The 16,071-nt window shown below is 58.9% G+C and overlaps 1 protein-coding gene across 2 annotated transcripts; it reads right to left on the bottom strand.

Moving 5' to 3' along the window:
- Nucleotides 1-5,648: 5,648 nt before the first annotated feature.
- On the bottom strand, nt 5,649-14,997 carry BCAM (basal cell adhesion molecule (Lutheran blood group)). Of its 2 annotated transcripts, XM_082710704.1 has the most exons (15): nt 14,842-14,997; nt 12,810-12,931; nt 12,044-12,269; nt 11,890-11,960; nt 11,584-11,680; nt 11,319-11,501; nt 10,764-10,900; nt 10,240-10,396; nt 8,202-8,317; nt 7,952-8,093; nt 7,643-7,779; nt 7,313-7,457; nt 7,076-7,220; nt 6,208-6,325; nt 5,649-6,122 (listed from the first exon to the last, which is right to left on the bottom strand). In XM_082710704.1, the coding sequence occupies exons 1-15, from the start codon at nt 14,921-14,923 to the stop codon at nt 6,117-6,119; spliced, it is 1,884 nt and encodes a 627-aa protein (XP_082566830.1). In that variant the 5' UTR covers nt 14,924-14,997; the 3' UTR covers nt 5,649-6,116. The 2 variants fall into 2 exon arrangements, with proteins under 2 accessions (XP_082566830.1, XP_082566831.1); XM_082710705.1 differs by lacking the exons at nt 10,240-10,396; nt 10,764-10,900.
- Between the last annotated feature and the right edge of the window lie 1,074 nt (nt 14,998-16,071).

Genomic DNA, 16,071 nt, shown 5'->3' on the forward strand with positions numbered 1-16,071 from the left:
CGCCCCTCCCAGGATTCTACACCTGCCGCTCCCGGGTATTCGATCTCGCCCCTCCACTAGAATTCTATCTCCGCCTCTCCTGGCGTTCAAACCCCGCCCCTTTGCCCTCCAGCAGGCCACCCGCGCCCCGCCTCCCCCGATCGCCGGTGGCTCCTTTAAGATTCTGTCACGCCCCCTCCCGGGCTCAAGGCGCTCTCCACCCCCTGAAGCCACGCCCCTCACAGGCCCCGCCTACCCACTCTCCCTGCAGTTGGTCCAGCCTCTTCCCTGGAACTCACTCCCGCCTGGACTTAGCCCCGCGCGAAGTTCTAGCCCGCCCCCTTCGGCATTAGCTGAGGCCTAGTCGTCACACCTGCGTGAGGCACGTGGTTTGTAATAGGCCCGCCCCTCCTGGAGTCCCGCCCCCAGGCTGAGACCACCGCCCCTTTCCCCGCCACCAGACTTTCCCAGTTCTTGTCTCCCGCCCAGTATCTGTCTCCATCTGGGAGCGTCTCGGCGTATCCTGTCTGTTCCCAATCTCTGCCTCGGACTCTGGGCGTCGCTGCGCCATTCCTGTCCAGATTTCTCTGTCGCTCTCAGTGTCTCTGGCTCTGTCTCTCTCTCACCATCTTTGATCTCCTTCGTCCCTTTATTTCTCTGACTCTGGGTCTTTCAGTCCTCACGTCTCGGTGTCGCTTTGTGTTTCTGCTCTTTGTCCTTCTCTTCCCGTTCCTGTGTCACTTGGTTCCCGTGTCTCTTTCCTTGACTCTGTCTCTGTCTCTATGTGTGCCCCTCGGTGTCTGTCGTTTCTCTCTGTGTCTCTCTCGATGTCTCTGTTCCTGCCTCTCTTCTCTGTCTCTCGCTCCGCGCATCCCCTGTCCTCTCCTGCCTCGGGTCCTCACCTCCTCGTTACCGCAGCCTCCCGCCAGGGGGCGGCACAGACCGGCCCCGCGCTCCTCTGGCCCTGCGGGGCTGGGCTAGGGTCGGGCCTCCAGGCTCCGTCGGTCCCTCCCCTTGTCCTTGTCCCACTTCTCCGATCTTCCCAGCCTCCTCGCGTCTTTGTGTTTCTAGTTCTGACTCGGCCCCTTTGTCTCTCCCCGGCGGCGCCCGCTCCTCCCCACCCCCACCTACCTCTTCACATTCCTAGGACTGACCGGGGGAGCTGGTGAGGCCGCCCAGTGTGTTGGGGTGAGGGCGGAAAGCCGGAGGCTGGGGGAGGGGGAGGAGGATGCCGCTGAGCGCCTGAAACCCCCCCAACCCCGTTCCGGTTCCTCTAGGGCGAGGGTATCTCAACAGGGGGCAGATGCTTGAGAGCTTCTTGTCCCAGCAAGAGGACCCCCTAGACTTGCCCTCCCATTCTTCTCATCACACACCTGAGTTTTCCTCCCCAAAGGGCAAGGTCTCCAATGGTAGGGATTCTTACTGGCCTGCCTTCAAGTATTGGTAATGATACTATTCATAAATATATTTGCAATGTGCTGGGTACACATTTAGGTGCACTGTATTAGCTCAAATAACCCACATGGGACCCTATGTAATAAGGGAACTGAGGCACAGAGAGATTAAATAACTTGGCCTAATAGTTACAAAATGGCAAATCCCAGACTGATGCATCTTAGTAAATTCCTCACAAGAATCCACTGGAGGAGACATTATCGTGATCCCCCTTTCACCGAAAAGTACACTGAGGCTCTTTTGCCCCAAGCCACCCAGCAAGAAAGTAGCAAGCAGGGATTTGAACCCTGGCAGTCTGCACTCTTAGCCTTTCTACCCTAGGTGCCCTCCAGATAATGCATATCTCAGGCTTGGCAAAGGCGGGACAAGTAGGTTCATAATAGACGTGATTTCTTTGTCCTTCTCTCCCCACTCTGGGACCAGACTAGATGGCCAGGATCCCTGGGTTTTATGTCGCTTTGCTACTAATTTGCTTTGCACAATCCTTGCCTCCCCTGCACCCCCCCCCCCAACATCCTGTTCTCCCTTGAACACGATTCCCAGTCCCCAGTGAGATTTCTTCCAGGAAGGCCCCCAGCACCTGCTCTTTTCTGGACCTGTCAAAGAGTGAGCTCAGCCTTCCTGACAGTTCTTTGTGGAGCCCACAAAGGAAGCCATAGGAGGGTAAGCTGGAGTTTAATGCCCCTTCACATGAAGAAGGGGACATGCATTAAGCTGAACGCTGCTCTGTTTGTTGACAAATGCCTGGGTGGGTCTCATGCCTGAGGAGTCAGCCTTGAGTGTTGAGAAGTCCCATGACCCTTCACTGAAGAGCCATAACCACCCGGAGGTACAGGCACAAAGCCAAAGTCTTCCTGCTGAAGCTTTGGGGTTGGTGCCAAGTATTTACCTGCCTGGCAACCTGTCACCTCTTTTTATTCTTTCAGCAGTGCCCGCCACCCCACCCCACCACCAAGTTTTTATTCTTAGCAGTGCCCGCCACCCCACCCCACCACCAAGTTTTCCTACAAGGAATCCCCTACACTCGGTCCTTAAGGTCCACAGTGAGCCTGATTCTGTCCTGGCCAATCAGAGCATGTGATCAATCCCCTGGCCACAAGGATTGGTTCACAGATGGGGGTGGGACCCATTCCTGTCCAATGGGAATTAGCCCTGAGACTTTAGACTTCTTGAATGAATAGGGAAAAGACACACTTTTTTTTTTTTAAGATTTTATTTTTTAAGTAAACTCTGCACTCAATGTGGGGTTCAAACCTATAACCAATGCCGAGATCAAGAGTTGTATGTCCTACCAACTGAGCCAGTCAGGCACCCTGGAACACCGTTTTTTGTTGGGGGTTGGTAAACTGGTAGGGTAGAAATCTGGAGCTGGGGTGACTATTTTCCTTTTTTTAAGATTTTATTTATTTATTTAGTTAGTTAGAGAGAGAGAAAGAGCAAGCACAGGCAGGCAAAGTGGCAGGCAGAGGCAGAGAGAGAAGTAGGTTCCCCACTGAGCAAGGAGCCTGATGTGGGACTCGATCCCAGAACCCTGGGATCATGACCTGAGCCAAAGGCAGCAGCTCAACCGACTGAGCCACCCAGGCGTCCCTGCTGGGGTGACTCTTGAGAGAAAAAACCCTTGCCTGTGCTTAGAGGACAGCAGAATTGTGAAATGGAAAAGGACAGCTTTTTTTTTTATTATTATTTTATTAACATTTAATGTATTATTAGCCCCAGGGGAGGACAGCTTTCTGATGAGACTATTTGAGCCCCTGGATCCAGCTATGCCTGAAGGAAGTCAGCCTTTGGTCAACCTGGTTATATGAGTGAATAATTTTCCTTTTCACTTACACAAATTTTTTACTCCCCCCCTTTTTTTTTGGTCATTTGCCACCAAACATATCCTCACTAATGGAATCTATAGGAGTCCATAAGAGGCACAGATTCCTATAAAGTTCCCAGGGCAGGGAAATGGGAGTGAAAACTTCCTAGAATCCTTCAAGAGGTCCAGGCTATGAAAGACAGGCAAGCTTCATGACAATGGGGGAAATGGGGGAGGGCATTCCAGGAATAGTTAAGTTATGAAGGCACAAGGCGGGGACATGTGTGACAGAGGGAATGGTGGATTATGAGTGAGGGGCAACATTTTAGGTCCTAAATGGTGAAGGGTGGCTCATGTTTTTGAGAGCAACAGGGAGCCACAGAATGCTGATAAAAAATGGTAGTTTACTCCAAACTTGCTTTTACTTATTGGAGCCTCAGATCCTGCGGGCTCCCCCTTTCCATTCCCCTAGACCCTTGGCCATGGTGGGAGGGATTGGACTGAGGGCACAGGCTGCCATCTGTATGCAAATCGCCTGGGATGCCATACAGATGAGGGACCTTAAGCAAATGTATGCCCTCCTGGGAGGCAGGCCAGGACACTCCCCTCATTAACTCAGGGACCAGGTGCAGAGCATAGAGAATCCCTCCTCCCTGAGATCCCCTCTCTCCCCTCCCCCACCATCTGTTCACTCCCCACCCCCAGCTCCCCAGATCCCCCCTCACCAATGTCTGCTCTTACAGTAATATCTCTCTCTACCTGGTCCCTTCCCTGGACCAAGGGACGTTATTTTGCTTTTCTCTCTGACTCTCCATTTTCCTTGGGTGGTGATACTACTAATAATAAACACGTACTGAAAACATACTCCGTGCCAGGCTTTGTATAAACACTTTCCATGGTTATCTTATCAAATTCTCTCAACTGCTCTCTTGTGTCTGCTGTATTTTTTAAAAAAGCATAGTCACTTCTGCCATATAGAAAACAAGAAAGCCACGTGAATCAGGAAGCAGAGAGATGAAACAAAGAGGGTTTTTTCAGAGGCAGCTCACAGGGCCTGGTAGACATGTTAAGAATGATCTGGACATAGATGGTAAGGATGGAAGGATTGTGTAAGCCCCAAGGGTCCCATGTGTCGGTGAGGGGCTTCCTGCTGGTGACTTCAGCTCTGTTCCCTGAATCCTGGGCCCAAGCCATGCCATTAAAAGCCATGGCCGCCAAGCATGTTATCAGCCAGCTACAGTCATGGCCAAGAGCATTTGCCCCCTCCCCCCACTCCGTGGCCCTGGCGCCTTTGGCGTGCAGAATCCCTTAGTTCACCCTCCACTGTGGGCATCAGAACTACACCATGGGGAGACAGGACTCGGGAGCCGCGTGCACCCCAAAACTCTGGCAGTGGGGACCTGGCTCACTTGTGCCCTGATCTAAGTGGGTTAACCTGCTCCCTCTCTTTTCTCCAGCTTCTCTCATTTGTTTTAAACCAAGATTCAATAAACAGTGGAGTTTGGGCATCTTCATGAGGCTGTGAGCTCTTCTTCTCTGGGGACCCCGCACATGTGGCTAAGTCCCCTACAAGGAGGCCCTCCCATAGCAGCTCGCCACCTTCTCAGGGTGACAGATCCCACTCTGTCCATTTTGTGGATAAGCAAACTGAGGACAGAGAAGCCGACGCACTTGTGGGAGACCCAAGGCAGAAAAGATCTGAGCGCAGAGACCTCCAGGCGCACACACGCCTTCCAGCGGCCCCTCCACTGCCCAAGGTCACATAGGCACCCCTTCTCAGCTGCTCCTTTCAACCTCTTTTCTTTCCCTTGCTGACTGTAGTGATCTTTGAGTCTCAGTTCTGTTTCTCTCTTTATCCCTATTTGTCTGTCTCTGCCTCTCTTTCCCCAAATCTTTGTCTGTCTGACCCTAAGGGCTTCTGCAGTCTATCCCCGCCCCCCATCTCCCCCTCTTTCCATTCCACTCTCAAATCACTCTCTTCCTCGACCTCATTAAGTCTCTCTAACTGGCCTCAGTCTTTTCTGCCCCGGAAACCCTTTTGTGGGTTCCTCCAAGTCACCCCTCCTTCCCTAGGGAATTCTCAGTGGCAGGAACCATGCCTTTCTCAGAGGGGCAGCTCCAGCCCTAATTCCATCCACTCTGGCTGCTCAGAGAAAGATTTTCCTCCGTCCTGCAGTTCCCACTTGGTCTCTGCAAGAGACCGTACCCCACCCTTCAAGCAGGCGCTGAACACCGTTAGGACCCTTGGGTCCTCTCTCTTCCACCCTTGGCCAGCAGAGTCTCTCCCTGCTCTCTTAGCTCTTCTTCCATGACATCAGACTTCTCCCAGATCTTGCAAGTGGGGTGGGGAGGGAGCATCACCTGCACCCCCTTCTCCTCTCATCCTCCAGAAGAGGCTCTGGCCACAGCATTGTGTGACGTGACAGACAGCCTTTATTCCAGACTCCAGTGTCCACAGATGATGGGGCGGGGGGTGGAGGGGCAAGGGTGGGGATCCAGTGTCAGACTATGCAGCAGGACGTCAGGTGGGGCGGGGGGACCAGCGATGCAGGCAGGAGGTAAAAATCGCCCCGGCCAGCCGACCCTCAGAGCCTTGGAGCCTTGTCTTGTCCCGGCCAGGCCCTGGGCTTGGGTCCAGGAGCTATTCTGGGGCCTGGGAGAGTCACATTCCCTGGAGGAAGGTCCCCTCCTACCCCCCCCTCCCTCCGGCAAGCAGGGGCTGCTGTAGGTCCCTGCCCCGCCTGCAGAGGAAGGAAGGGAAGGGAGGGCCAGAGGGGGAAGAGGGAAGGTGGGGCAGGCGGAGGCTGGGCAGAGCTGGTTATCTGATGCTGACTCTCTGAGGTCAGGTCCAGTGGAGCCTCTCTGAGGTCCTCCGAGCTCAGCACTGGGAGGAGGGGGAGAGGTCAGCCTGGGCCCCCCACATCCCTCGGCGCTCCCCCCATGCACAAGGTGCCTGGGTCCTCACCCACCTCATCTCCGAAGCCCCCGCTGCCATGCCTGGCTCCCCCAGAGGCACCTCCCATGAGAAGGCCCGTCTGCTCAGGCCGCTCTGACCCTGAGTGGCTCAGCTGTGGGTCTCCAGGTGGCCTGGGGGCAGGGGGAGAAGGTAGCCGTTGGAGGTGGTCCTGCCTGGAGGTGGGGGTTGTTTGGGTTGAGGATGGACTTGGGGGACATGGGCCTGGAGTGGGATGGGGATGGGTTAGGTAACAGCATCCGGGTTGGGGATGGGGAGGTGGGGACTTAGCTAGGGATCAGCTCCAGGGATGGGTTTGGGGATGGCTGTGGCCTGGAGCGAACCGTGGCCATGCGATCAGGCCAGAGAGGACAGACGGAGAAGGAACTGGAGTAAGGAGTGGGAAGGAGCTGGGGATGGAGACCTTCTCGGTCTGGGGAGGCAGCTGAGGGAGAACCTGGGGTTCAGGGTGAGGCTGGGGTGTGTTGGGGATTGGTGTTGAGGCTGGAGACATGGTTGGGGATGGAGAGGTTAGAGGCGGACAGATTTGAGGTTGGTTATAAACCAGGTTTGGGGATGGGGATGAGGCTGGGGTTGCAAAGGAGACCGAGGCCTCAGATGGGCTGCAGCAGGGCTTGGAGATGGGGTCAGGGATGGTTCTGGGCTGGGCATGGCTGTGGATGAGGTCTGAGGTTGGAGACGGGACTGCATTTCATTTGGCAATGGGGCTGGGGCTGGGAGGTATTTGGGTCTGGGGTTGAGGATGGCATGTGGTTGGTTGGTCATGGGCTGGGTTTGGGCTTGAAGTGGGAGGTGACATCAGAGGTGGGTGGAGGGATGGGATGGGGTCACAGAGGTCAATTCCAAGGTTGCAGGCCACTCACGGAGCCCCCTTTTCCCCTCGCCGGCAGCAGCCGGGGCGACCCTTGCGTCTCATGCAGTAGAAGGCAGCGACGACGAGAAGCAAGAGGCCCACGCTGACGGCCACGGCCATGACCGCCACGCCGGCCTGGGAAGTCTGGGGGGCCACTGCAGGGACGGGATGGGGGAGGAGGAGGGGTCAGCTGGCAGGGCTCTGTCGGACCCTGGGGCAGCCTCTTCCCACCCCTGCAGCTCCTCACCAGAGCCAAAGTGGAAGACATGCTGCTTCTTCCCGTGGGTGTTGGAAGCCTCGCAGGAGATGCCTTCTCTGCTCAGGGCACTGGTCACCTTCAGGGTCAGGGAGCTGCTCACCCAGCCCTGCCCAGTGAGGGCCGGTTCTGCTGGCTATAGATGCTTGGGTTAACCCCAGCGCCTGGGATCAAGGGCTGGGGCGAGGGCAGAGGGGAGGATGTCCACCCCTCAGGAGGGGTGCAAAGCTGGGATCAGTGAGGGGGGGCAGGGTCCCCTGAGGGGCCTGGGGAGGGGGTCTGGGTCCCGGGGAGCTCAGGGTGGACAGGGTGGTCCCTTACGCTGCCACCCAGTTGGCTCCAGCTGAGTTTGGGCTCCGGGTAACCGCGGGCAGAGCACACCAGCCTGACTTCATCTCCTTCCCTCCAGCCGCCCTCTGTCTGGGGCTGAGTCTCTTCTGCACTTAACTGAGGTGGCCCTGGAGGTGGAGGGGGGAGGGAGGGAAGAGTAGGAGGTCCGTTGGAGGAGGGAAAGGAGGGGGAGAGAAAGAGAAGGAGAGAGGGGGCGAGGACTAGCAGGCAGAGGGTCCAGCCCTTGGTTCTGGCGCTCCCACCCCCATGGTCCCCATCCGGACCTGCCCCAGCCCGAACCTTGGACCAGCAGCTTGAAGCTCTGGGTACGGCTGAGGAGGGGGACCGTGGGCATGGAGGCCTCACAGACGTAGGTGCCCGCAGAGTCAAAGGTGATGGAGCTCAGGGAGAGGGTGGGGCCGTTCCCCAGGGGGACGAAGTCCTGGCAGGGAGAGAACAGGGAGGCCAGGTGGGTGTGAGGACGGGGTCCAGGGAAGGGAGAGGGTGCGGGCTGAGGGTTCCAGGGCTGGGGGCTCCTTTCCCTTCTCACCTTGGTCCAGCGCAGGGCAGGGGTGGGCAGACCTTGCACGGAGCAGTTCACGGTTGTGCTGTTACCCAAGTGTAAGGAGAGCTCCTCCCCGGTGCTGAGCTCGAGGGGGTCCATGTCTGGAGGAGGGGGGCAGACTGTCACCTTCCCCAGACCCTCCCCCATGCAGTGAGGGGCTCTCCAGGACTTTTGGGGGTGCAGATATGAATACACGACCCTAAGAAGAGCCTGTCAGCATTCCTCCGTTCTCCCCACCTCCACAAGCTTACCACGCTCCCCTCCAGCCCAAGTCTGGAGCCCAAATCTAACAGCAAACCTCATGGCCAATTCAACCACCTTCCTCCAGAGTGGACCGGGGAGGTGGGAGGTGTGTCCCTTCTCTGATTTACCACCCAAACCCCATCACCCATTTTTCTATCCAGTTTTGTTTGCTCTGCCTCTGAAATGGACCCTCCCACTTCTCTCCATCTCTGACCTCCAGGACCAACAGCCTTGACTACTGTAGCCAGCTCCTCACTGGTCTCCCTGCTGGCCAGGATCCTGGGCCCCTCTATCCCCAGAGCTGCCAGATGGATCTTTTGTGAAAACACACACAGGTCAGCCCTGCTCTCTGCATAAAATCTCGCTGGGGCTCCCTCTATGCCCTTGGCATAGAGGCTAAATTCCTTGACAAAGCCTACAGGAGCCTGCCTGGTCTGACCTCTGCCTATGTCCTCAGCTTTGCTTCTCATCCCGCCACCGTTGTCCTGAGCTCCAGCTACCCTACTCTCTTTCCATTTTTCTCCAAAATGCCATGGTTGAGTCCTGTCCCAGGGCCTTTGCACTTGCTGATCCCTCTGCCTGGAAGCTCCTCTTTGGGCTCTTCGTGTTTCTGATTCTATTCTCTGGTTTCCTACTTAACTGAGAGGCTCCTCTGACCCCCTGTTGTGGATGCTCAGCTTTCCCCTCCACACTGAAGGATTTATTCCCCCAGCTGTTGAGAAGGATGTCAGCTGTCAGCCCTCAGCTGTCGGCACCTCTCTGGGAACTACCTCAGCTGCTCAAGGTCATGCCCCCTTCCTCAGGCGGCCCATTGCACATGGGGGTAGAAAGGTCCAGCCCCCTTGCCCCAACTGGGCACAATTATGAAGACCAGCTTTCAGGTGCCCCTCAGGGCCAAATGAGACTTTTGCAGCCTGTCTTCTGCCTCTGCCCAGTCCTGCTTCCTTCCCTTCCTCAGCCTCCATAGATGTGGATCCCAAGGAACGTCCTATAAACTTCCTGCCTGCAGATCTCCAAGTCAGAATCGGCTTCCCGGGGCGGGACAGAGCCTGTAACATCCTCCCTCTAAAATAGTCCCCACTCACCTAGCCAATTTCGTATTCCCTCCCTCTGGGTTAGTCCCTGTAGCTGTCCCATCACTACTCAAAGTGTCTTGTTCCCCATCTACCACCTGTCCCCCCGCCTGGGCTGGGAAAAGAAGGTGGGGACTGAACTATGTTGTTCACAGCTGTCTCCCCGACCCCAGCCACAGGGTCAAGCCCCAGAAAAGGAGGCAGAAGGAGTGCCAAGGAGGGACAGACCCTTTGCCCAGGGCTCGGGTGCAAGCAGACTCAGAAGGTTTTCTAGAAGACTGGGACCCTGGAGACTTAACTAGATGTGGAAAGTAGAAAGCAGGGGAGTGGACCTAGACATGAGGAGAGGAGCTTGGCTGGGATGAGAAGAATGCCTGGGTGGGGAGAAGCATCAGGCAGAGGTGAAGCCCCCAGGTTGGCCTAGAAGGCCAGGATGGATCACATGGGCTTTCTCCCAGGGGCACTGGGGAGCCATGGCAGGTTTGGAGCAGGGGGCAGTCAGGTTTGTGCTTCGGAATGAGCTCTCTGGCTGCCTCCTGCGGGAGACTGGACGGGGCTGGGGTAGGCCCCTGGGGGCGGAGGGGGCCATCGCAGACCAGGAAGGACCACAGAAACGGAGAGAAAGGGTTGGCGGTAGGGCTGTGGGATGAGGACGAGGAGGCCGCTGGTGCTAGGGTCCCCCTGCCCATTTCTCCCAGGACGCTCACAGGCCACGCGCAGCTCCGCGGTTTTGGAGAGCACCGCGTCCTCGGCAGCGTCGTAGTCCTCGACCCTGCAGCCGTAGGTCCCGCTCTGGCCCCGCTGAACCCCCTCCAGGGTCAAGTTCCCCTCAAGATTTGTTTTCAGCACGTTCTCCTGCTTGTCCTGGGTGACCAGGGATGAGGAACCCGGCTCAGGAGCCGCCCCGGTCCGGCGGGGTCCTGCTAGGTTGGGGCCACCCAGGTCAGAATCAGGCACCTTGTAGGTCAGGGGTTCCCGAGTTAGTGTCCTACTACGGTTAGGGCCCCCTCAAGTAACGGGGCAGAGGCCCTGCTAGGCCAGGGGTCCCCAGTTCAGGTAGCAAGTTAGGACGCTCTCAAATAGGGCCTCAGGGGTCCTGCTAGCTACTGGGTCACCAGCCAGGTGCCCTGCTAAGACAGGGGCCACACAGGTGAAAGGTCAGAAGTTGGTGGAGGCCAATAGGTCAGAGGTCAGGGGCTGGGACTTCCAAAGGAACGATGGAGTGAGTCACCTGAAGGCGGAAAAATACGTATTCCATGCTGGGGTTGCCGTCCCCCCGGCAAAACAGCTGGACAGAGTCACCCTCGCGTACCCAGCCCTCAGTGGTGGACGGGCTGCCCACCCAGAAATCCACGTTCTCCGTGGGATCTAAGGGAAAGCGCAAGAGGGACGGTCGGGTCAGGACGGACTCATGATCAGGGTTAAGGGTAGGTCAGGTCAAGGGTAAGAGGCAGGTCTGGGTTAAGGGAAAGAGGTCAGTGCCGCAGTCAAGGGGCAGGCTGTGGTTGGTCAGGGGGCAGAGGTCATATCCTTTACAGCTCAGGTTCGCACTTAGTCTGACATCAGGGACCAGAGGTCAGAGGTTGAGTTGAGAGAACAGGTCAAGGGTCAGACGTCCATGCGGGTGACAGGTCAGGGTGAGATTCCAAGACCCAATTCGGTGGAGCAGTTTAGTCCTGAGACGCACCGGGTTTCAGGGTGCTGGACGGGGCGCTAAGTCAGGGCGGGCTGCTGGTCAGCTAGGAGGGTCCAAGGTTGAGGGAGGTCAGGTCCCGCAGGGACTCACAGTGCAGGGTCAGGTGGAAGACAGGGCTGTCCAGGCGGCCGCGTCGGCCCATGGGCAGGTTGTAGCTCACGGAGCAGTGGAAGCTGGCGTCCCGATGGGCCTTCCGGAGCCGCAGGTAGAGGGTGCTGGTGAGAGACTGCAGGCCCGAAGCCTCCCGGACCGTACGGCTGGTCATGTAGCCCTCTGGGAGAGAGGGAGGAGGCGGTCAGCGCCAGCCGCCAGCCGGCTCCATCCCACGCCTACCTGGGCTCGGGAGATTGCTCACCTGCGTTCACCTCCATGGGCACCCTGAGAGGCTGCCCGTTCTGATACCACGTGATCTGGGGGGCGGGGTTCCCGTTGCGGCTGTTGCAGGTGGCGATCTAGGGCAGACACGGGCAGACACAGGCGTGGCCCTGGGCTCTGACCCAGGCCTCTGTAGCCCAGGCCCCTCTTTCCTCGGGACTTCTCCTCACTCAGGTATAGGAGTCTGGGTCCCCCCAGCCCAGTCCTCTCCCAGGATGCAGGAGTGCAAACCTCCCAGCGCTCTCCTCTCTCAGGACCTTGGAATCAGGGTCCCCACCCGAGGTACCTCCTGGGCAAAGTCTTCCACCACAGACAGGATCCCTTTGTTGGGGAAGACCTCCGTGGCCTCAGGTTTCGCTGTGGGGGAGATGTTACCATCAAGAGCCCCTTTCCGGGGCTCTCCCTTGCCCTCCCCTTCCGGGGTGCCGGCAGACACTCACCGAACATGCGGAGCTCTGTGGTGGCCTCGGTGCTCGCTGCGCCCGCCCTCACCACGCACACGTAGCTCTGCTCGTCTCCCACCTGGGCCTCAGTCAGCACCAGGCGGCCCTGGGAGTCCAGCTGGTATGGGGGGCTGCGGCCCCGGGAGTCGTGCACCCGGCCCTGGAGCTCGGAGCCCTGCTGCTGGGCTGAGGCCAGGCGGTGGCGGACCCCAGAGCGGTCTACCTGTGGGCGGGGAGGGCCTCAGCGTGGAGCTGCCTGGCCTGCCTCTCCCTCTCTGTCCTGCAGGTCATGTCTCTCTTCTTGTCACCTCCCTCTGGTCTGGCTCTTATTCCTGGGCCCCATGCAGTGGTCTCCTCTCTCTTGGTCCCTCATTCTCCATCCTGCTCTGCTCCTGTCTCTCCTCCTCTCTCTGCCTGTTCCTCAGCCTCTTATCTCCTCCTCTTTTCTTTCTCTTCCTTTAGTCCCCCCCCCCCCCATCTCTTGCTTTATCTTTGTCTGTTTCTCAATGTTCTCTCTCAGGAGCCTATGCTCCCAAGGGGGGAGATCTTCCTTCTAGTCTCAGCTGTGCCCAGAAGCCAGGGGACCTTGGAGAAACCTTCCGTTTGCTGGGCCTCAACTCCCCCACCTGTAAAATGGGAAAGCAGCTGGATGGAGCTCTTCGGTCCTTTGGGCTCAGATGAGGGAACGAATGTGTGTAGCCCTGCAGTGCCCTGACTCCCAGCCCCCTTGGCTGCCCTCTGGTCCCCAGCAGGCAGCACTCACCAGGAACCACTCCAGCACAAAATGGTCGTGGGCCGCCAAGGCGGTGCAGTTCAGGGCGACGGGCTCCCCCTTCATCACCTCCACCAGGGAGGACCCAGGCAAAGGCTCCTCAGCCCGGGCACCTGCAGAAGAGCCACTGAGCTCTTTCTGCCTCTGAGCCCCTCCTCCCTCAGACCCAGGAGTCAGGACTCCCAGCCCCTCCTCCCTCAGATCCTGAGGTTAGGACTCCCAGCCCCCAGCCCCTTCCTCCCTCAGACCCAGGAGTCCAGACCCTCAGCCCCTCTTCCTTCAAACCCAGGAATCCAGGCCTCCAGCTCCCTCATCCCTCGGACACAGTTCAGACCCTCAGCCCCTATCCCTCAGCCCTAGCTCCCGCCTCCCTCCATTTCTCATGTCTGCATCTCTGAGCTTGCAAATCCATCGACATTTCTCTCCATTTCTCTATTCACAGAACTAAGGGCTCCTCCCCTGAGTCATGTAGGACCCTCTGTCCAATCTTCCTGGTGGGGGGGGGGTACTGCACCTGTCCTTGTTCCTCCCATTAGACCGCCGCCCCTCAAGGGCAGGGCCAGCACTGGCTCATCCCTTGGCCTCCAGCACCCTGCACAGGGTCTGGCGCGGTGCCCGGGGTTGCTGTCTCTCCATCTCTGCCTGTGTGTCTCTCACTCTGGGTCTCCATCTCTAGGTCACAGTCTCTGCCTCTCTGTCGGCCTGGCGCTCCGTCTCCATCTCTCTCAGCCCCTGGGTCTCTTGTCATGAGTCAGGGGGCTGGGGCTGCGCCTGCAGCTGAGGTATGGGTGTGTGGGGGCGGTAAGGGGGGACAGGGCTGGGCAGGTTTCAGGAATGTGGGAGGGACAGGCTGGCCCAGACCTGCCCCACCTGGCGCCAGAGCCCCCTACCCGCCCCTTGGCCCCTCTGCCTCTTTGATGGAGCAGGGAAGGGGATAAGGTTTGTCCCCTCCGAATAGGAGAGGGGCGAGGCCCAGGAGCCTGGATCCTGAGGCGGAAGGGAGCCAAGGTTTGGGGGGGGGGAGGTGGTAGGCTGGAGTCCTGCCCCAGGATCCTGGCAGATAGAGCTGTTCCCATTGGGGAAACCATGCTCTCTCACCCTCTGGGCTGGCATCCTGGCATCAGCTCTCACTTCTTAGAACCTCCCTTCCCTTCCCCGCCCAGCTTGACCAGCCCTGCCCCTGGGGACCCGCTATTCACCATGTTTGTGCCAGGGGCCTGGATTCCCAGGCACCCACCTCTGGCCCAGGCCTGTCCCAGGGGAGGGGGTGTGGGGCCAGGCTGGTGCCTGGGGCTAGTCTGAGTAACAGACAGGAGGACAGATGGAGAGATCTCTGTGCCCTCATCTCCCTGATCTCTCTGTCCCTCGGGTGGCAGCCCCTCTGGGCCTCCTCCCCTCCCACCACCGCGCAGGTGTGTGGATTTATCTGGGGCCCCAGGAAGGGGGCACTGTCACTCAGAAACACTTTGGTACACCAACATTGCCTAGGGCCAGTGTTCCAGCCCCTCCATGAGGGAGGTGGCTTCCTTAGGGTCTGGGCTCTGAATCCAGGCTGGGGGAACCCTCAAGAACACGTGACTCACTGGGCTCTAGCCATAGGGTCCCTGGCCCTCGCAAAACTTGAGAACCTTTCTGGGGGAAGCCCTAGGGTTTGAGTCTCCTGTGTCCTGGGTGAAGCCACTCCAGCCACTGGAGGCCTGGACCCCTGGGTCTGAGGGAGCAGGAGTCTCGGGACCCAGATTCCAGGCGCGGAGGGCCCTCATTCCTTGGTCCGGAGTGCAGAGCGGGCTGAGTTCCCGGGTGCTGTGTAATCCACTGCTCTGGGATGCCCAGCCCCTCTGCCTAGCTGTCCCCAGGTCTCCCGTTGGGAGGGGTATCCCCCATGCTCCTGTATCCCTTTTCCTCGGGGGACGGGGGTCTCAGGTTTGGCTTCCCGGGGTCCATGAAATCCCCTTCCCCCTTCCCTTCCTGGGGTCCCCAGGGACCGCCCCCAGTGGCGCCCTGCTTCTTGCCCGAGCCATACCTGGGTGCGCTCCCAGCAGGAGCGCGAGCACCAGCAGCCGCGGGGCCCTGCACCCCCGGGCCGGGCCGTCCCGGGGCTCCATGTTCGCGGTGGCGGCGGCGGCGGCGGCGACTGGCGGGGCTGCAGCTCCGCGGCCCCGGGGGCTGGGAGCGACCAGGCCCCGCCCCGCCCCGCCCCGCCCTCCCGGCCCCCCTTCGTCCCCGCCCCCCTAAACCCGGGCGCCTCGCCAGGACCTCCCACTGCCCGGAGTGGACCTCCCAGCGCTCGGCCCCCGGAGCGGGGCTCCCTCTGCCCCCAAGTCCTGGTCTGCCCGGCTCAGGCTGACCAGTGCCCCCGGCGGTGGCCTGACAGACCAGTCTAACCAGTGTCCTGAGCTGGGACCTCACCGCACCCTCTCCCCCTCATTCTGACCGGGGACCATTAAGGGATGCACTGGCCTCTTCCAGTGGAACCGGTGGTTCCCGGCGTGACTAGCGGCTTGCCCTGTCCTCTCCCAGTACAACCAGTGGCGCCCAGCTTGATCACTGGCCTAGAACATCTTCTCCCTGTATGCCTTGTGAGGCCCTCCCCTGTAGCCAGTGCTCAGGGCTGCTTTCCTGTCTGACCAGTGGCCTGGAACCCATCAATTCAATCTCTTAAATTTAATGGTCTTCAAACCTCAGTTCAGCCCAGGGCTCAGTGATGAGGGTGGGGGGCGGGGAGTGCGGTGGGGTGCTCTTTCCGTGGCTCTCCTTCTTCCTCAAGCCCTCCCTCATCCCCTCATCCGGAGAATCCCAGGAATGCCACCCCCCTTCCTCCCTTCCTCTCCCCTTCACTCCCTCCCAACCTTTGGGGGAAGGGGAGGAGAATCAGGCTGGAGGGAGCAGGTGAGTGGGGGAGGGAGAGCAGGCTAGGGCACCTGAGGGGGGTGGGGAGGAGCAGAGCCAGGGGTCCAAAGGAAGGGTCAGAAGGAAGGGTCACAGGTCAGATTGGGAGGGAGGGGTCACAGTTCCGACTGCTCAAGGCTTCTCACGAGCAGGGTCTGACTGGGACAAAATCCTCTGGGAGCGGGGGAGGGAAGAGATGTCACTGGTTATAGGGAGTAGCTAGTCCTGGACACTGGCCAGAATGGGGGTCACTGGTAAGATGGCTTTGACCATCAGGCTCAGAAGGAAGGCTTAGATTACATGTCAGCCTGGGAGTTATTGGTCACACTGGTCAAGGCTACTTGATTCATCAGTGATAAAGGAA

Source organism: Mustela nivalis, assembly GCF_964662115.1.
Source record: "Mustela nivalis genome assembly, chromosome: 18".
Classification (NCBI taxonomy): domain Eukaryota; kingdom Metazoa; phylum Chordata; class Mammalia; order Carnivora; family Mustelidae; genus Mustela; species Mustela nivalis.

Bases quoted from the DNA above. Each gene is read 5' to 3' on its own strand.
- BCAM (XM_082710704.1), bottom strand. From the start codon at position 14,923: ATGGAGCCCCGGGACGGCCCGGCCCGGGGGTGCAGGGCCCCGCGGCTG. The intron at 11,961-12,043 runs GTGAGTGTCTGC...TCTCCCCCACAG, and splicing joins CACAGAGCTCCGCATGTTCG to CGAAACCTGAGGCCACGGAG. The intron at 11,502-11,583 runs GTGAGCAATCTC...CCTCTCTCCCAG, and splicing joins GCCCATGGAGGTGAACGCAG to AGGGCTACATGACCAGCCGT.